Source organism: Abramis brama, assembly GCF_963993115.1.
Source record: "Abramis brama genome assembly, chromosome: 7".
Classification (NCBI taxonomy): domain Eukaryota; kingdom Metazoa; phylum Chordata; class Actinopteri; order Cypriniformes; family Leuciscidae; genus Abramis; species Abramis brama.
This window is the reverse complement of record NC_139969.1, coordinates 41,246,303-41,264,688: the sequence shown is the minus strand read 5'-3', so window position 1 is coordinate 41,264,688 and position 18,386 is coordinate 41,246,303. Positions and strand designations below refer to the sequence as shown.

At 33.3% G+C, this 18,386-nt stretch overlaps 1 protein-coding gene across 1 annotated transcript in view; it reads left to right on the top strand.

Moving 5' to 3' along the window:
• Window positions 1-18,386, top strand: part of pth1r (parathyroid hormone 1 receptor) — a 102,276-nt gene that overhangs the window by 65,373 nt on the left and 18,517 nt on the right. The window contains exons 3-4 of the mRNA XM_084120607.1: window positions 14,122-14,232; window positions 17,694-17,818. Coding sequence (XP_083976733.1) covers window positions 14,122-14,232; window positions 17,694-17,818 — 236 coding nt within the window. The remainder of the gene's footprint in view (window positions 1-14,121; window positions 14,233-17,693; window positions 17,819-18,386) is intronic.

Genomic DNA, 18,386 nt, shown 5'->3' with positions numbered 1-18,386 from the left:
TGTAATGTTTGTGTAGTGTTTTCTTTACACTTTTCCCTGGATATCTGTTTCCTATGTAATGTTAGTGAACTCGAGGTCTTCTCGTCTATTTGTTCATATACGACAGTATTATGAATTTGCTTGATTTAATAACTTCCAATGCTGTGTATTATATCCATATATGTGTTACATAACGCCAACATGTATTTAAAGGACCATTGTGTTACAGCAAAACCACTATTTGTAGAATGATATTGTAATGTATCGAGTTTTTGCCTCTGTTTTTCTGTTACTCGACATTATCTCAGTGTTTCTTGCTATGTTTATTTTGTTTTTGTTTAACCGTGATCCAATTTTCACACCTCAAATCTTACAGACGTAATGTGTTTTTCAGAATTTAGACTACTGTTTAAAAGTGAACGTGTAGGGTTATATACAAACGGTACATTGTTTTTAATCTCACTATAGAGACAATTTAATAAACGCTTCAGGGACTGAACTTTAACATTTTAATCTTTGGTAAAAGTTAACTTAAAGTTGGCACAAAAATAAAATTCCATCCTATCTATCCTTTCTAAATGTATGTTATGGATATATTGCGAACAATTCAGGCATATGTTTTGACCGTGTAATGTTTAATCAAAATTCTGCTGGAAACTTAAAAATATATGGTGGATTTACTTGTGGAATTTAATTAACATTGTTTATTTCAGTAGACTTAAGTTTATTACATAAGGTTAATTCAGTGCCATTTAGATTCAGGTTAACATTCTTAATTTCGTCCAAAACTATTAAGTTCAATTATCCTAAAATTAATATCAAACAAAAATTAAAACAAATAATCCAATTGTTTAATTGATTCTTTTATTTAGTGAATGCGTTCAACAATTTTACAACTTTTGCAAATGTCATCTAATAAGAAAACCTTTTAAAAAATCTTTACTCCGTAGTAAAGACTCTTAATGTTAAGCATTTGCTAGAAAACGGTTATGTTGCATCCAATGTATGTCTGAAGTAGTTGTTTTTATTATTATTAAAACCACTTTAATTGTTGTTAGCACGTCCTCACCCAAGCACATGGTCTACACTTCATCACAATGGTAACCTCCAAAAACACTAACATATCAGAAACTCTTTTAAATATAAACATTAAAGAACATTAATCATTAACAAGTCACCAATTTTTTATCACGATGATGAAAAAACACATAAAATAAAGTTTTATTTTAAATTTACACCCCTATCCAGTCCTGTGCAAAGCATGATGGGGAGGGGGAAATCCTGTTCCTAGTTTTCTATATTGCTATTTTAACACAACTAAACTCATTTATGTAATCTCAACTCAAATGGATTAAGTAAAACGGTTGAAAAGAATCGTGTTGAATTAACTCCATTTACTTAAGTAAATTGAGAAAGCATCAAATGTTATTTTTGGTCTACTTAACTGAAACATGTTCTTTCGACATGAAAATATTGAGTTAAGCCAAACGCAACTGTTTCAAGTCAGTTTAACGCAATGCATTGTGTTTGAATGAGAAAGCTAATACAACGGTGTTAAATGAAAATTATTTTTAAATAAACTGTTCAGTTTATTTAAAAATCATTTTTGAGCGAAAACAAAAACTTCTCTCTGGTGACATAGGTTCTCTGAAATATTTAATCTTTTAAATCTTGTAGTATGTTTTAAAATGCCGCAAAACAATGAATGAAGATTATTAAATTATTAATTTGTAAGAATCAAGATGCATAATACCATTTTTACTAGCTCAGACAAATGAATGATGAGTTAAGTGACTCAACCTTTTATTTCAACAATATTTTTCTTTACAAAAATATGATTGTCCGAAAACAATATGAAAACAATATGAAAACAATAATGCCATTTACAGGTGGTCTAGCCAGAATAGGAAATCGCGGCAGGCTATCATGTTTTGGTCAAGGGTATAGTTGACCAGACTTTCAACTATTTCAGCAAGGTCAGTTTTTGCATTTTTTGACACCAGTGACACACAGAGATCTGTTACAAATGTATACATACACAATATTTGAGTGACTTCTAGTTCACCACCACATTCACACAACACATCCAGAACTTTTCTGAGGATTACACCAATCGGCTCTTTGGTGTTAAAAAACATGGGGGTCACATCTGTCCATGAATTTGTCAGGCCTCTTACAACATCCATTTCATTTTTGAGATTTGTTACACGTTTGGTATCCAACACACAATCTTTTTTCATATCACATGCAGCATCGATGATCCTACGCATCAAGCTAACCATCTGGCCTCTAAAATAATCTTTAAACATACAGTCTATCGTAGCTCTTAAACGACACTCATTGCCCGTGGCGCACTCACACTCCGGATGATACTGGTGCCCCGCATCGCTAGAACTTGACGGGCAGTCGCTCTCTATTTCAGAAGTTTCTAGATTTTTCAATTGCCGAATAGGCCCCTGTTTGATGATGAAAGATTCGGTTAGGTCCTTGAATCTCCTGAGTGAGTCCTTGCGGTTGTCCAGGCCTTGTGCGTTAACGTTCTGAAGTTTGGGTTTTGGGTCAGAAGTGTATCCAGAAGAATCCAACGGTGCTGAAGCAGCCATCTGTAGCGTCGAAACCGGGTTTAGCTGCGGAATCGTTACCACCACACACGCATCAGTTAGGAAAGCGGCTTGCGTGCGATAACTGAGGCTGAGCTCTGTAAGCTCTGTGAGCTCTGAGTTTATCAGGACAGCATTTGAGGTCCACCCTCGCCCTCCTGTTGTGTTTGGGGGTCGTCATCAGCACGTCATAAATAACTAGGTCCTGCATAAACAACGAGTCCTGCATGTCACCAGAGAGAAGTTTTTGTTTTCGCTCAAAAATGATTTTTAAATAAACTGAACAGTTTATTTAAAAATAATTTTCATTTAACACCGTTGTATTAGCTTTCTCATTCAAACACAATGCATTGCGTTAAACTGACTTGAAACAGTTGCGTTTGGCTTAACTCAATATTTTCATGTCGAAAGAACATGTTTCAGTTAAGTAGACCAAAAATAACATTTGATGCTTTCTCAATTTACTTAAGTAAATGGAGTTAATTCAACACGATTCTTTTCAACCGTTTTACTTAATCCATTTGAGTTGAGATTACATAAATGAGTTTAGTTGTGTTAAAATAGCAATATAGAAAACTAGGAACAGGATTTCCCCCTCCCCATCATGCTTTGCACAGGACTGGATAGGGGTGTAAATTTAAAATAAAACTTTATTTTATGTGTTTTTTCATCATCGTGATAAAAAATTGGTGACTTGTTAATGATTAATGTTCTTTAATGTTTATATTTAAAAGAGTTTCTGATATGTTAGTGTTTTTGGAGGTTACCATTGTGATGAAGTGTAGACCATGTGCTTGGGTGAGGACGTGCTAACAACAATTAAAGTGGTTTTAATAATAATAAAAACAACTACTTCAGACATACATTGGATGCAACATAACCGTTTTCTAGCAAATGCTTAACATTAAGAGTCTTTACTACGGAGTAAAGATTTTTTAAAAGGTTTTCTTATTAGATGACATTTGCAAAAGTTGTAAAATTGTTGAACGCATTCACTAAATAAAAGAATCAATTAAACAATTGGATTATTTGTTTTAATTTTTGTTTGATATTAATTTTAGGATAATTGAACTTAATAGTTTTGGACGAAATTAAGAATGTTAACCTGAATCTAAATGGCACTGAATTAACCTTATGTAATAAACTTAAGTCTACTGAAATAAACAATGTTAATTAAATTCCACAAGTAAATCCACCATATATTTTTAAGTTTCCAGCAGAATTTTGATTAAACATTACACGGTCAAAACATATGCCTGAATTGTTCGCAATATATCCATAACATACATTTAGAAAGGATAGATAGGATGGAATTTTATTTTTGTGCCAACTTTAAGTTAACTTTTACCAAAGATTAAAATGTTAAAGTTCAGTCCCTGAAGCGTTTATTAAATTGTCTCTATAGTGAGATTAAAAACAATGTACCGTTTGTATATAACCCTACACGTTCACTTTTAAACAGTAGTCTAAATTCTGAAAAACACATTACGTCTGTAAGATTTGAGGTGTGAAAATTGGATCACGGTTAAACAAAAACAAAATAAACATAGCAAGAAACACTGAGATAATGTCGAGTAACAGAAAAACAGAGGCAAAAACTCGATACATTACAATATCATTCTACAAATAGTGGTTTTGCTGTAACACAATGGTCCTTTAAATACATGTTGGCGTTATGTAACACATATATGGATATAATACACAGCATTGGAAGTTATTAAATCAAGCAAATTCATAATACTGTCGTATATGAACAAATAGACGAGAAGACCTCGAGTTCACTAACATTACATAGGAAACAGATATCCAGGGAAAAGTGTAAAGAAAACACTACACAAACATTACAATCACACCCGGCATTACAACAAGAATGGTGATGTTAAGAATGAAACCGAGGTAAACAGTTTAAAACAGTCTGTTTTAGAAAAATGAGAACAAAATCAAAGAAACATAAAACTCAATCTCCATACTGCTACAACTAATTGCTGTTTTAGTTTTTTTGCTTCATAGTCAAAACTTTGGTAATAGCAAACTAATGTGACAGTGACATTCTGTAGATTATCTCTTCATTAGCATTTGGTAACAATTGAGCTGTGAGCTGATGCCAATCAATATTTATAATCGTGAAAAATGAAGATATGTTAAACAATTTTGGTATGCTGCTGATGTGGGACAAAGACTGTTTTTCTTAAAGAAACACACACTGTGAAGACAAACATGACAAATTGTCTATCTGTGACACCTTGACACTTTTATGCATAACTTAATTGATGGCTTTGTTTTAAGTGTAACAGCCGTATGTGTGATAGAAAAACCATCAGGCCTCACTTTTCACATTGGGCCTGTTATGTGTCCTGTGACCGCTTCGTAGACAGACCTAAAAGAATATCACAGTTTAAATTTTAAAATTTATATAATTTTCTTATGCTGTATTTGTTCATTAATCCTATATGAACATGTTTGACAGTGCTCAAAGTGTAGTCTTCGTCTAAAAACTGTGAAAGAAACAAGATGTAAACAGAGTCATCCGCTAGTGGGGAAAAATATATAAATCACATTATTCCTCAAATGTGATTGCCTCACAATAATGTGGTACAGGCACTTTAACAAATCTGAAAACTGATCCATTTACATATTGTAAATGTTTACTACAACTATGGGAGGATCTGGGTGTGTTTTGTTTATGACAACTTAATAAAACATATAACCTTTGCATAAATTACTACTTATTGGATGTTAAACCCACAGGGGTATTATTTGATTGTCAAAAGAAAAATCATCTGTATTTTAAACACTGCTTTTCTTAAAACATTGTGTCAGATGTATTTGGTAGCATTATTCACTTGTTTCATCGTGTGTTAACTCTATATTTATCCGATTGAAATTTGTAGAAATTAGATAAGTAGGCTACATTTATAACACAAAAATAACCAGTTAATGGCTTTGTGTCAGAACACAACAGGTATGAAGCTACAGCATGATTGTTTTTTACTGTTTTATTCTAACTTTAAAGCTAGATTATTCTTTGAAAAGTGTAATACAAAACATACAGTCTTTGTTTTGGGGGGGATGTCATTGTGTGAGGAACTGTGTGAAGCTATTTCTTAAAAACATTGCGTCAGGCATATTTATAATATTTTATTTATATTTTATACTTGCTAGGATATTAATTGACATTGAAACAGTGTAGACGTTAGAAAAGTACATTTTATAAAATAAAAAGTACCAATTAATGACATTGTGTCATAACACAACAAAAAGTGTAATACAAATTGTATACACTATCTGATTTTGGTAGGGAACACTGGAAACTAGTGTCTTTTAGCTTAATCTTTGGTTTTAAGGGAAATTAAATATTCTCGGGATCCCCACTGAACCCTGAAGTAATGTCTTCTGAAGACCTTAAGACGAGCACAATTAAATATCCACTCAAGACAACTTTACTTATGCTACGTCATGGACCACAGAGGCTTATGTGTGCTGATTTTCTAAAGATACACTGTAATAATTACAAAAACTCAAAATAATGACTTGGTTGAGTAGGGCCAACTTAAATTGTACTGTACAAATTAGTTCAATCAAATTAACTTTTATGAGTATTAAGAACTTTCTTTTCTTTTGAGTTCACAAAACTTACACATTTTAATTATGTTGAACTGTTTAATTGATTTGAGTTCTATGAACTTGTTTCTTTTTATTTGACAAACTTAAATTGAACTGAAACTGGGCTGGGATCTCTACTCCCCCGCATGCTTTGCCATGACACTTAAAGGGGGAGAGTAAATGCTAAAATTGTTTTGTACCAGATTAATGTTAAGTGGGTGATTTAGTAATGTTTAATGTTTTGTTTTGCTATAGTTTAGAAAAGTTTCTGGGCTGCATAGTTTTCATTTAGGATACTTTTTCATACACGCACACATATACAAATACATACATAACGTTACATACGCACTCCACGGATACATCTGGTATGTGTCGGTGGACAAAATACTGTTTGAATATCTTTGGATAAATAAGATTTAAGACGACTAAGCACAGTTTTTGCTTTAAAATTGTAATGTTTTCAACAGATGCTGTTGTGTAAAATAATAGCTTGGGTAAAATTTATGCAAAATCATTTCTGGGTCATTTTATGGCATTGTCCATTTTCTGTCCCTAGCCTTTACAGAAATATCGCACTTGAAAAATACTTTAGGGTTACAATTTCTTTACATTTTAAAATAAAACAATATGTTATTTGAACAATTATGTCGTCTTGAGCCTTCTATGTGGCAATATTTGATTTTTAATATTTGAAAGTAGTGGTCCCCTGGAGTTGTGTCACTGGTGTTACCGTTAAACAAAAATCTAATGTTTTTTAAAATAAAAATCATACTGATGACATCACTCAACTTCCTTCTTCCAAATTCATGAATATCTATGAAGAGAGGCCCATGGCCTCTTTTCAGGTATCAAAATCTTCTCATTGATCTCATGGTTTCATATGAAGCTTTAGTTGAACTCACTGGTATGACCTGCTTTACTGTTAGGGAGTTGTAAAAAATAATAAAAATAAACTAGAATACTTATGGCATAAACAACTGCATTTAGTTAGTATACCATGATTGACAAGATGTGGTATTTTTCATGAAAACTGTTACTGGTGTTGCTGTCACTGGTGTCTCTTTTCTTATGGGAGAACCCCAGTGACACCAGTGACTCCCATTTATAGATAAACTTCTACTGAAGCTATTCATTTAGATTGTATGCCAAATGTAACAATTTAGTCTCATCTACTTAATTATGGTTGAAGAATAATGATCTTTGGTCGTATGTGGGTCATTCATTGGTGATTCATTGTGTCATTGGTGTCACTGTCGTTTTCTGTCACGTTAAGTAAAATGTCACATGATAATAATTTTACATCCAATTAATTCTGATGCACTCAAAGTTAAGATTTAAAGGATTGCATCATTACTAGATTTTAACAGGTTTTTCAGATATTTTCATGGATATAGCAAATACATGTTAGCGCAGATGAACTATCATCATTCAAGCATACTTTTAACATGCCTGATTAAAATAAATAAAACATAATCTCCTTATTTGTTGCACTACTAATATGTTCTGTAACTCTGACTGCATGTGCTGAAAAATAGAAATAATATTTCATAAAACCTTTAATATTGCGTCAAAATGGTAGGCCTACATGCAGTCTTTAAATAAATGCACAAAATATAAAAATCATTAAGCTGTCATTTTTGCGTATTCATAAAGTCAAAGGGTGTTCTATAATGTGTTCCAAGTTTAAATGTTAGAAAAAGAAATCTGATCTTCAAAAGGTGTCAGAATTGAGGTGTCATTTTGGGTTTTATCTTTCTTTCACGCGTTCTCCTAGAACAACAGGTTAGGGGACAGCACCCCCAGGAAGGAAGGATGATTTAGCTTATCATAAAAATCCCATAAGAGTAGGCTATATAAAATGTAAATTCCTGGCTCTTTTGTTTTGACCCCTGACTTTTCCTGAAGACACTGGTATACATCTAATTATACTGATGTTACAGCCTGGTCCCTGTGAAGTGTCAGAATGGGCACATTTTGGGGTCTCCCTTCCTGACAGGAATGCTCAGATCAGGAGATTTTATGATAGGAGACTGTGGCATCTTTGATTGTAAAACACCAGGTGTCCGGCCTATCTTTTAATTGCTTGATGTTTTCTGAAACAAACTGCATATGCTAATATAGCAACTACGCAGAGAAGAAGGGGAGGGCCTGTGCCCCTGCCATGATGGAAACAATCCTCATTTACAATTTAGCAAACGGAGAGCAAACATCTCTTCTGCTTAAGGATTCTAAATTTAAGCATCTATGATTTTATCCAGAGACAATAAGACCTCCTAATTTCACCGATGGTAAGTTCACTTCAACACATGTTTAAAACTACCTTTAAAATACTTTAATAATTTAACATCTTATTTCAAACAAAACAAACTATTATACACTATTTTATGTTTTATCTATGTAAGGTAGTGTTTCGCTGTGTATTAGATTAAAATATTTATACTTGATAATATTACATTTAAAATAATATGAACTTTATTCACTATTTATGTTTTATCTATGTAAGGCAGTCTTTCGCTGTGTATTAGATTAAAATATTTATACTTGATAATTTAACATTTCAAATAATATGATATAATATTCACTAAAGTGCTTATACTTGATAATTTAACATTTCAAATAATATGATCTATTATTCACTATTTATGTTTTATCTATGTAAGGCAGTCTTTCGCTGTATATTAGATTCAAATATTTATATTTGATCATTTAAAATATAAAATAATATGTACTAATATTCACTATTTTATGTTTTATCTATGTAAGTCAGTGTTTTGTGTATTAGATTAAAATACTTATACTTGATAATTTAACATTTAAAATAATATGAAATATTATTCACTATTTTATGTTTTATTATGTAAGTCAGTGTTTTGTTGTGTATTAGATTAAAATATTTATACTTGATAATATAACATTTAAAATAATATGAACTTTATTCACTATTTATGTTTTGTAAGGCTGTCTTTCGCTGTGTATTAGCTTAAAATATTTATACTTAATAATTTAAAATGTAAAATAACATGAACTAATATTCACTATTTTATGTTTTATCTAAGTCAGTGTTTTTTTGTGTATTAGATTCAAATACTTATACTTGATAATTTAACATTTAAAATAATATGAAATATTATTCCCTATTTTATGTTTTATATATGTAAGGTCAGTGTTTTGTTGTGTATTAGATTCAAATACTTATACTTTAAAATTTTACATTTAAAATAATATGCAATATTGTTCACTATTTTTGTTTTATCTATGCAAGTCAGTGTTTTGTTGTGTATTAGATTAAAATACTTACACTTTATAATTTAACATTTCAAATAATATGAACTAATATTCACTATTAAAATACTTATACTTGATAATTTAACATTTCAAATATATTATTCACTATTTTATGTTTTATCTATGTAAGGCAGTCTTTCGCTGTATATTAGATTAAAATATTTATACTTGATTATTTAAAATTTAAAATAATATGAACTATTATTCACTATTTTATGTTTTATCTATTTAAGTCAGTGTTTTGTTGTGTATTAGATTAAAATATTTATACTTGATCATTTAACATCTTGTTTCATATAATCAACATGGTTTTGCTTATGGATGTGACTGTGTAATCTGAAAACAATTCACTCTGACATATTTTCTTCTGCTCCTTAAATTCCACGATCGGCTATTTATACACTCCTGAGAGACTATCAGACAGACATTTGCATTCTTAACTCATATAATGTGGTGTTTAAAAGGTTAAAACTTAAATGCATATACTTAAATAAATGTCATCTTATTTTATTTTATGTGTTTGTCAATGCTATTTCTTAAACCCGTTTTCATTCTCGCCCCACAGACATTATGGACGCGGCCATGAAATCTGAAAAACAAATCCATGACAGATTTCGTCATGTTCATAATTTCGTCATTCTGTGGACATTATCCCCCAATAAGAAAAAAACATCCCTGCAAAAAAACATTCACTTCCATTTCACCAATCTGTGGACTTAATTATTAATTCCACCAATAATAAAAAAAAACATCCCCTGAAAAAACATTCACTGTCACACCAAGCATTACTGCAGTCATAAAACACACAGTCATAAACCCCTCCCCACCGGATCCACACATGGGTCAAATTTCACATACCACCTGTTGGTCATAAAACCCCCATATAAGGACTTCCTGTCATAAACAATGTCATGAAGGGTCATAAATCAAGGGTCATAAATCATTTTTGACACATAGTCCCCCATATAGACTACTGACAATATAGAGTAATGAGTTAAATAGACACTATAGAGAGAAATGAGTTAAATAGACACTATAGAGTAATGAGTTAAATAGACCCTATAGAGTAATGAGTTAAATAGACACTATAGAGAGTAATGAGTTAAATAGACACTATAGAGAGTAATGAGTTAAATAGACACTATAGAGAGTAATGAGTTAAATAGACACTATAGAGTAAGGAGTTAAATAGACAATATAGAGTAATGAGTTAAATAGACACTATAGAGAGTAATGAGTTAAATAGACACTATAGAAGGTAATGAGTTAAATAGACAATATAGAGTAATGAGTTAAATAGACACTATAGAGAGTAATGAGTTAAATAGACACTATAGAGAGAAATGAGTTAAATAGACACTATAGAGTAATGAGTTAAATAGACCCTATAGAGAGTAATGAGTTAAATAGACACTATAGAGAGTAATGAGTTAAATAGACACTATAGAGAGTAATGAGTTAAATAGACACTATAGAGTAATGAGTTAAATAGACACTATAGAGTAATGAGTTAAATAGACACTATAGAGAGAAATGAGTTAAATAGACAATATAGAGTAATGAGTTAAATAGACACTGTAGAGAGTAATGAGTTAAATAGACACTGTAGAGAGTTAAATAGACATGCATAGCTTCAATGAAAGATTGTCTCTTCAGGAAACATTGTTCTGGTAGGAACATTTACATCTCTTAAATATTCATGATGAACCCTAAAACTATTGCAACTGCAAATATTATATTCAAGTTATTTTTTTATGACAGCAAAGCAGCAGCAAGCATATAAACAATGTGACACGCTAATTTCCAGTAAGGGCAGCGCTGTAAAGTTTACTAGCCTAGATGCATAGAAAAACATAAGTAATAATATTAGCTAGGTCTGTGAATACAAGGTTGACCTTGACAGGGAAGGGTCGTAAATAAGTGGCCAGTTCGCACAGGCAAAGCCAAGGTCATACCCAGGTGGGACAGTCCAAAGTTTGTGCAGCCTTGACTTTACCAGAGGTCTGATTCCTACATAAAACAGAACAGCTAATATTAAAAGCATTTAAAGTGCATATAAATGTGCCATCTTCAGTCAATCAGACTCATTCAAGATTTTGTCATTGATGTATTTCCAGGTGTTTCGGTTCTTTAACAAATGTAACGGACATTTTTCATTCTTGCATTCAAGAACAGACTTTGAAATATTGTAGGTGGTCTTCTACGCTTCATTATTGTGTTCATTCTCACAGTGGTGAATGACATGAAGCATTGTTGGTAATGCAGGAACAGAAGCTGCTTTGTGCTCTGGGTGTGGAAGTTATAGCACATCATAAAACAAAGAAAAAAGGGATGATAAAAGTTTGCTGTGTATTGTTAAGCACCTGAAAGATTTATGCTCCAGTTTTAAAGATGGCGTCACATGTGCTATAGAAGATATTGTGACACTCGGGTAAAGTAAAAATCCATTAAACTTGTGATTCCAAAAAAGAGCAAAAATAAAAATGGGGTGATAAAACAAGACTAATGACTTTATTTTATTAGCAATTTGTTTAAAATTAGCATTTTAGATGAGTTCAACATTTTATTAATTATAATACATTATATGAACCTCTCACCCTCCAACATTACTGTAAGTCTGTCACATGACCAAAATGGATAGAAGTGGAGTGAAGAACAGAAAAAGAATAATTTTTATCACTGTAAGTCTTGAAGGTAATCACCATTGTGCATCCTTATGGACATTTTTGTCTTTTTCAGTTTTTTTTTTTTTTTTTATCATGTTCCCTGTGTTAATACTAACTGCATAAAATTTGCACGTGTGTATTTTTATTGGAATTTTACTATTTCCTTTAAAAAATCTATTTTGCACTTGTAACACAAAATAGTTCCTCTTTTTTGGACAAAAAAAACCTTTTGGACAAAAATGTCCGCATTGAAACCCATTACTGCAATTTTTAATCCCAGGGCCATTTAACTATAAAATGATGCAATCTTTGTTAAGAGGCTTTCATTCTGTTGGCAAGGCTTCAGAATTTAAAATGTTACTATTTTTTACCAGATGTTGGCATTTTCTCAGGTTTGGCCTATAAAGCAAATACTCGCTTTATTCCTGTTTACTGCTTCGGCATATTATAGAGCTAATTGGATAAATTATGCAACAGTAATTGTGTGGGTGTGGTATGGATGTTATAAAAAAAATTAAAAATTGTGTAGGTGCGTGTGTGTGTTTGTAATATTGAGAGAGGAAAAACTCAACTGCAAATAACAAATCCAATCACTGTGACCAGTGGAGTTTTGCTGGCATCCAATGGGGAAAATCTGTTAGTGCGCCCAAACAAAATCTTAACAAAAGCTAATTTTTTGAGATATCAACCTCAAATTTGGAACAAAACTTGTTTAGATTTATAGCTTTGATTTTCTAGCCGTCTTAGAGTTCAACATGTTTCATAAAATATAAAATTTATATAAAATAATGATCATAAATCATTTTAAATCATATATATATATATATATATATATATTTTTTTTTTTTTATAGTTGCATTTATATATTGGCGTTTACAGCAGTGACAGCCGCATTCTACAAACAAACTCACACCGTACATTTTCAGGACTCACAACCGCATTTTCGGTGAAGCCTATGTGCTGCGTGAACAGAGTATGCTAAAATTATGGCATTATATACATTTACATACTTTTCAGGACAAAAGATCAAGGAAAAATTCATGGCCCCTGTATACATGAAGTGTATCCTTCTGTGATTTCATCTCATTCAAAATTCCATTAGCATTACAACTGATTGTCAACCAGTGGATCTCTGAGCTGATTGAGTGAGTGGAGGCGGGGCTCATTTGCATATTCATAGAACCAATCGCCTAATATGATTATTGCATATCTAACTACAAGCTGATATAATGTCAGGTAACACTTTATTTTATGTCGTTGTTACACGTTACATAGTTACTGTAGTAATTACATGCAACTAACCCTAAGTACATGTAGTTAATTAATATTACTCAGTACTTAAATGTAATACTCTTTAACAAAGAGACCTTACAATGAATTGTAACCACATGTGCTGAATGTATAATGTAATAACATGAACGAATAAGAATACTGAAGGCCTTCTGAAGACAGATGAATCATGGTCATGGTTGTGTGCAAGGCGTTTCACTCCTGAAAGTCTGCAAGGCCCTGTTTACACCTGGTATTAAGATGTGGTTTTGTTGATCTGATCACAAGTGGACGACGCTAAATAGCTTTCATCGTCTAGTGTGGTCAAACTTTACTGCGTTTTACCAAAACATTACATTTCATTATCCTTCTCATCTGCTTCCTTTTCACTCGTAATCCACATAGCTTGGGTTTGTGCATCAGATTACTGAAGTATAATAGATTATAAATGTCATTTAGGGTGAATTTCAGTCTACAAAAGCACATGCACATAAAGGGCAGTCAAGATAGCAGTGCATTGAACGAAAGACAGCGGTTCATTGTCACAGTGTTTGACACTTGAGCAGATAAAGTAGTAAAGATTGTCCTTCAGGAAGAGCAAATCTAAACGTGTCCTCATTCCCTCCTCTATAATAGTGCGCAGGTAGTGGAGGAGGTTAGTGGAGTTTTGCTGGAGTGGAGTTCAGTCCATCTAAATGTCAATCCTCTCTGTGTTGTAGAGGGTTTCTGCTCGCCGGAGTGGGATGGGATCGTGTGCTGGCCCGAGGGTCTTCCTGGAAGGATGGTGTCCACTGCCTGCCCGGAGTACATATATGACTTCAACCACAAAGGTGAGCTTGCAGACGCTGACCTGTGCTTCACTGACACATGTCCGAACCACATGACACTCCCATGACAATAATAGATGACCTCCAGAATCTGTGCTTTTCTCCCCTTACAGAACGCTCACAATTCTAGTCACGTCTTCCAGACAAACATCCCAAATATGTCCTTTCATTTTACACTCGAGGCGCGTTTTCATAAATAATTTCATAATTACTAGCATCGTGAATCCTAACTTCAGTGCATTTGCATTTATTATTAGCAGAAAGTGCCAAAGTGCCAAATAAATAACGTCCGAAATAATGGTAACACTTTACAATAAGGTATTAGTTAACATTAGTTAATGTATTAACTAACATGAACTAATCATGAGCAATCTATCTGTTACTGTATTTGTTCATCTTTGTTAATGTTAGTTAATAAAATACTGCTGTTCATGTTAGTTCACAGAGCATTAACTAATTAGCTGAATCAGAATCTGTGCTTTTCTCCCCTTACAGAACGCTCACAATTCTTCTCACGTCTTCCAGACAAACATTCCCAAATATGTCCATATATTTTACACTCAAGACGCGTTTTCATAAAACAAATATATTGTGTACCTGGACGGTGAACTGAGAACTAGCGGTGTGAATCCTCACTTCATTACATTTTCATTTATTATTTTAGCAGAAAGTGCCAAAGTGATAAATAAATAAGAATCAGCAAATAATCCGAGGGAGAAAACAATATAAACCGTGCAGGCTTTCCAGAGTTTGCCTGAGCACTAGAGTCGTGTTATTATTTAGCAGTGTTGGAGAGAATCAATCAGACTTCTGTCTGGAAAGTCAAATCTGGTGTAGGATTTACTTTGAGACCCTTTTCACTGCAATATCAAAGAAACATATTGGATTAAACATGACATTTTGAAGTAGAAAAATAGGAGTTTCTTGCAAAACATTCTACAATAATCTTTATTTTATGTACAACTTCAACAAATCTTTATTCACAGTGTAGGGCTGTTGGTAAGTTCATGCGTTTCCTTGAATCAGCTCACACTCTTTGTTTCAAAGCATCATTTCCGAAATCTGAAGAATGGGAAGAATCTGATTCAAAGATTCGTTTACATCATCACTCACGTCCCTGTGATTTGTTTTCATGATTTTAGCATTAAATATTTGTAGATGAAAGCTGTTTATTAATGATCACAATTAAAGTTTTAATTTTATTAAATTGAACAAGCGCAACATTCAGCATTCAATCAAATAGGCCTATTCTAAAAGATGTATTATTAATAATAAGGTTATTTCAACATAATATCTTGTTATTTCGACATAATATGTGTGCGTGCAACAAGCAAGATGTGCATTTGTAAATCCGGTGACGCGTGCATTTATTTTTATTAATAAATTAGTGTTTTCTGACAGTGTCGAGTGTCACTCGGCTGCAAAGATGAAGTTGACGATCGCCATATTCGTAGTGAACGCGCCTATAGAGAGAAATGCACATAATGGATTACATAATCAGAGAGTATCCTTTTTCTTTTCGTTTTGAATTATTTCGTTTAAAGACATTTCAAGCTTTGTGTATTTGATGTAGGCCTATTTCTCATGTCTGTGTGAGGCATACTCTGAGTTTCGTTAAGTTAGGATGAGATGCGCTCCAGTTCACGTGCAATGCAAGTGACCGCGCGGGCGCCTCCATGATTATATTGTTTGCTTTGCTTCTTATTTATTAAATCCAGGCAATTGGTTGATGAAAAATGTATTAAAATTAATATACAATTTATAAAAAAACGAAATTCACTTTAAAGAAAGGTTTTCTACAAAACAAAACTTAATGAAGTGGTCAAAATCATGTCTGACCCACTCCATGTCTCACGATTGCTCATCCTATCTTACTCGTGCTGTTCACTTTTCATAAATCAACATAAATGGAAAAAAATAACATTATAATATTTTAACAAATATGAAACTAAATGGCTACAACAGTATAGTAGGCCTACAGACTCTCTATTTGTACAAATTGCTGCACATTCATTTAATTCAGAATTTTGCACACACAAGTTGAAAGGCATTTGTTCAAATCAAGTTCACGGATAATTGTGCGTGCATTTATTAATCATTATGATACTAAAATCATAACAAAGTAGGCTATGCTATGTACAAAAAATCAGATGAGCCCAGAATATGAACGCAACGTTTAATTACACATTAAGCATTTTCCTCCCATAGAAAACCATTATAAGATCGCTTAATGTGGCTTAATTCAGATTAGAATGTCCCCTTATTATGTCGAAATAACGAGATATTATGTCGAAATAACATATATTATGTCAAAATAACGACTTCTTATGTCGAAATAACAAGATATTATGTTGAAATAACAACTTAATATCTCGAAATAACAAGATACGTTTTTTTTCTTCTTTTTTTTTCAAAATGCGGTTCAGGGCTTCCATAGAATACAGCCTGAATATAATTGCTTCCAGAAATTATTTTTGGGGGTGCTATCGGGGTGCTTTGGTCTTTTCTTCACCTGCTAGCCCCTCCCTAGCGCCGCCCGTGCTCAGCGCCACCTTTCAGTTTTCTTTTTTGCCTTTCCATCATTTAACTCACTCACACGGACGTTAGACTTCCAAAACGTGATGAGGAAAAAGAGGTGTTCGGCAGCTTTTTACATCAAAGGCCGGTCCGACAGGCTATGCCATTTGGGGAGGGGCCGCTCACTGATCGCCCTATGTTTTTGAAAATCCTAGACATGGTTGGACCTGCCAAACGGGTTGAGCACTTTTATATACTGTGTTGAGCAGAGAGGCTGCACAGTTTGACCAGCGGGAAGCGGCCGCACATCAGGCCTTCAGATGGTGTTGCTAATATAACTCGCAATGTATAACTATTATCAGACCGGCCCTCGTGGCCTCAAAACACTACCGGCCCACCGGGAAAAGTCCCGACTCTCCCGATTGCCACTCCGCCCCTGTGTGTAATGTTGCTGTTTGAGCATAAACAACATCTGCAAAGTTACAACGCTCAAAGTTCAAAGCAAAGGGAGATATTTGCTTTTACAGAAATTGCTTTTTAAGGACTACAACAAACGGCTGGTAGAGACTACACAACATTTCTCCCGGGTTAGTGACATCACCAAGCCTAGAATTTACATAAACCACGCCCTCGGGAATACGATTTATAGATTATCAAGACAGAATATGTTAATCAATGACTAGAAAATAACTACACATCAGCTTCATAAATTCATCAACTAACCATTCAGAAATGTCCTGTTGCTTCTACATGTTGTCACTTCTTCTTGAGTCTCTCTATCTTTGTCTGACTCCGGTTTGAACATAAAAGGCTAAAAGTTTTTGAAATGTTCAGTTTCATGTGCATGAAAAGGAGCTCTGTAGCTCTATTCTGACGATCTAACTGAGTAAATCAATGTGTGAATGTCCTGAAGACACGACTAGAGGATGTGTGTGCTGTGTCTCCAGGACATGCCTACCGGCGCTGTGACTTCAACGGGACCTGGGAACTGGCTTCAAATAACAACAAAACCTGGGCTAACTACAGCGAGTGTGCCAAATTCCTCAACCATTACAACCAGAACCAAGAGAGGGTAAGACCTTTGACCTTACAGTTGCTGTCATCAGCCAAAAATGTCAAGCATTTCAGATATGTGGATATAAGTAATTAGCTGTGTAATGTATTAGATGTTTCCTAATGTGGTACTCTTGACTCAAAACATGACATGAAATCAAACTGAGTGCGAACTGTCACTTTGATTAGATTCTATAGGTTTGTTTTACTGTGTATATAAGACATTTTAACATTCATGTTACAGTATGTAACTTTAGCTTAACTTAGTTACATCAGCTCATTGATATTGAGTTGATTCTAGTATAATCCAGTGTATATTTTCCAGTATTCTGCAGCATTAGCACAGCTGCAGTATATTGAGTGAAGCAACACACACTATAGTCTTCAGCCAGGTAGGCACCCACAACACAAACACAGCCTTTACTCTTCAGCACAGTGATACCCAGACAACAACATAGTAGCTACGATTGATGAATCCGAACACGGTGTTTACATGATCGGGTTGATGTGCGCGTTTATATGTCACAAGTTTCAAATCGGAATAGATTTTTTGACATGCACACACTGCACAAATATACAGAGTTTCC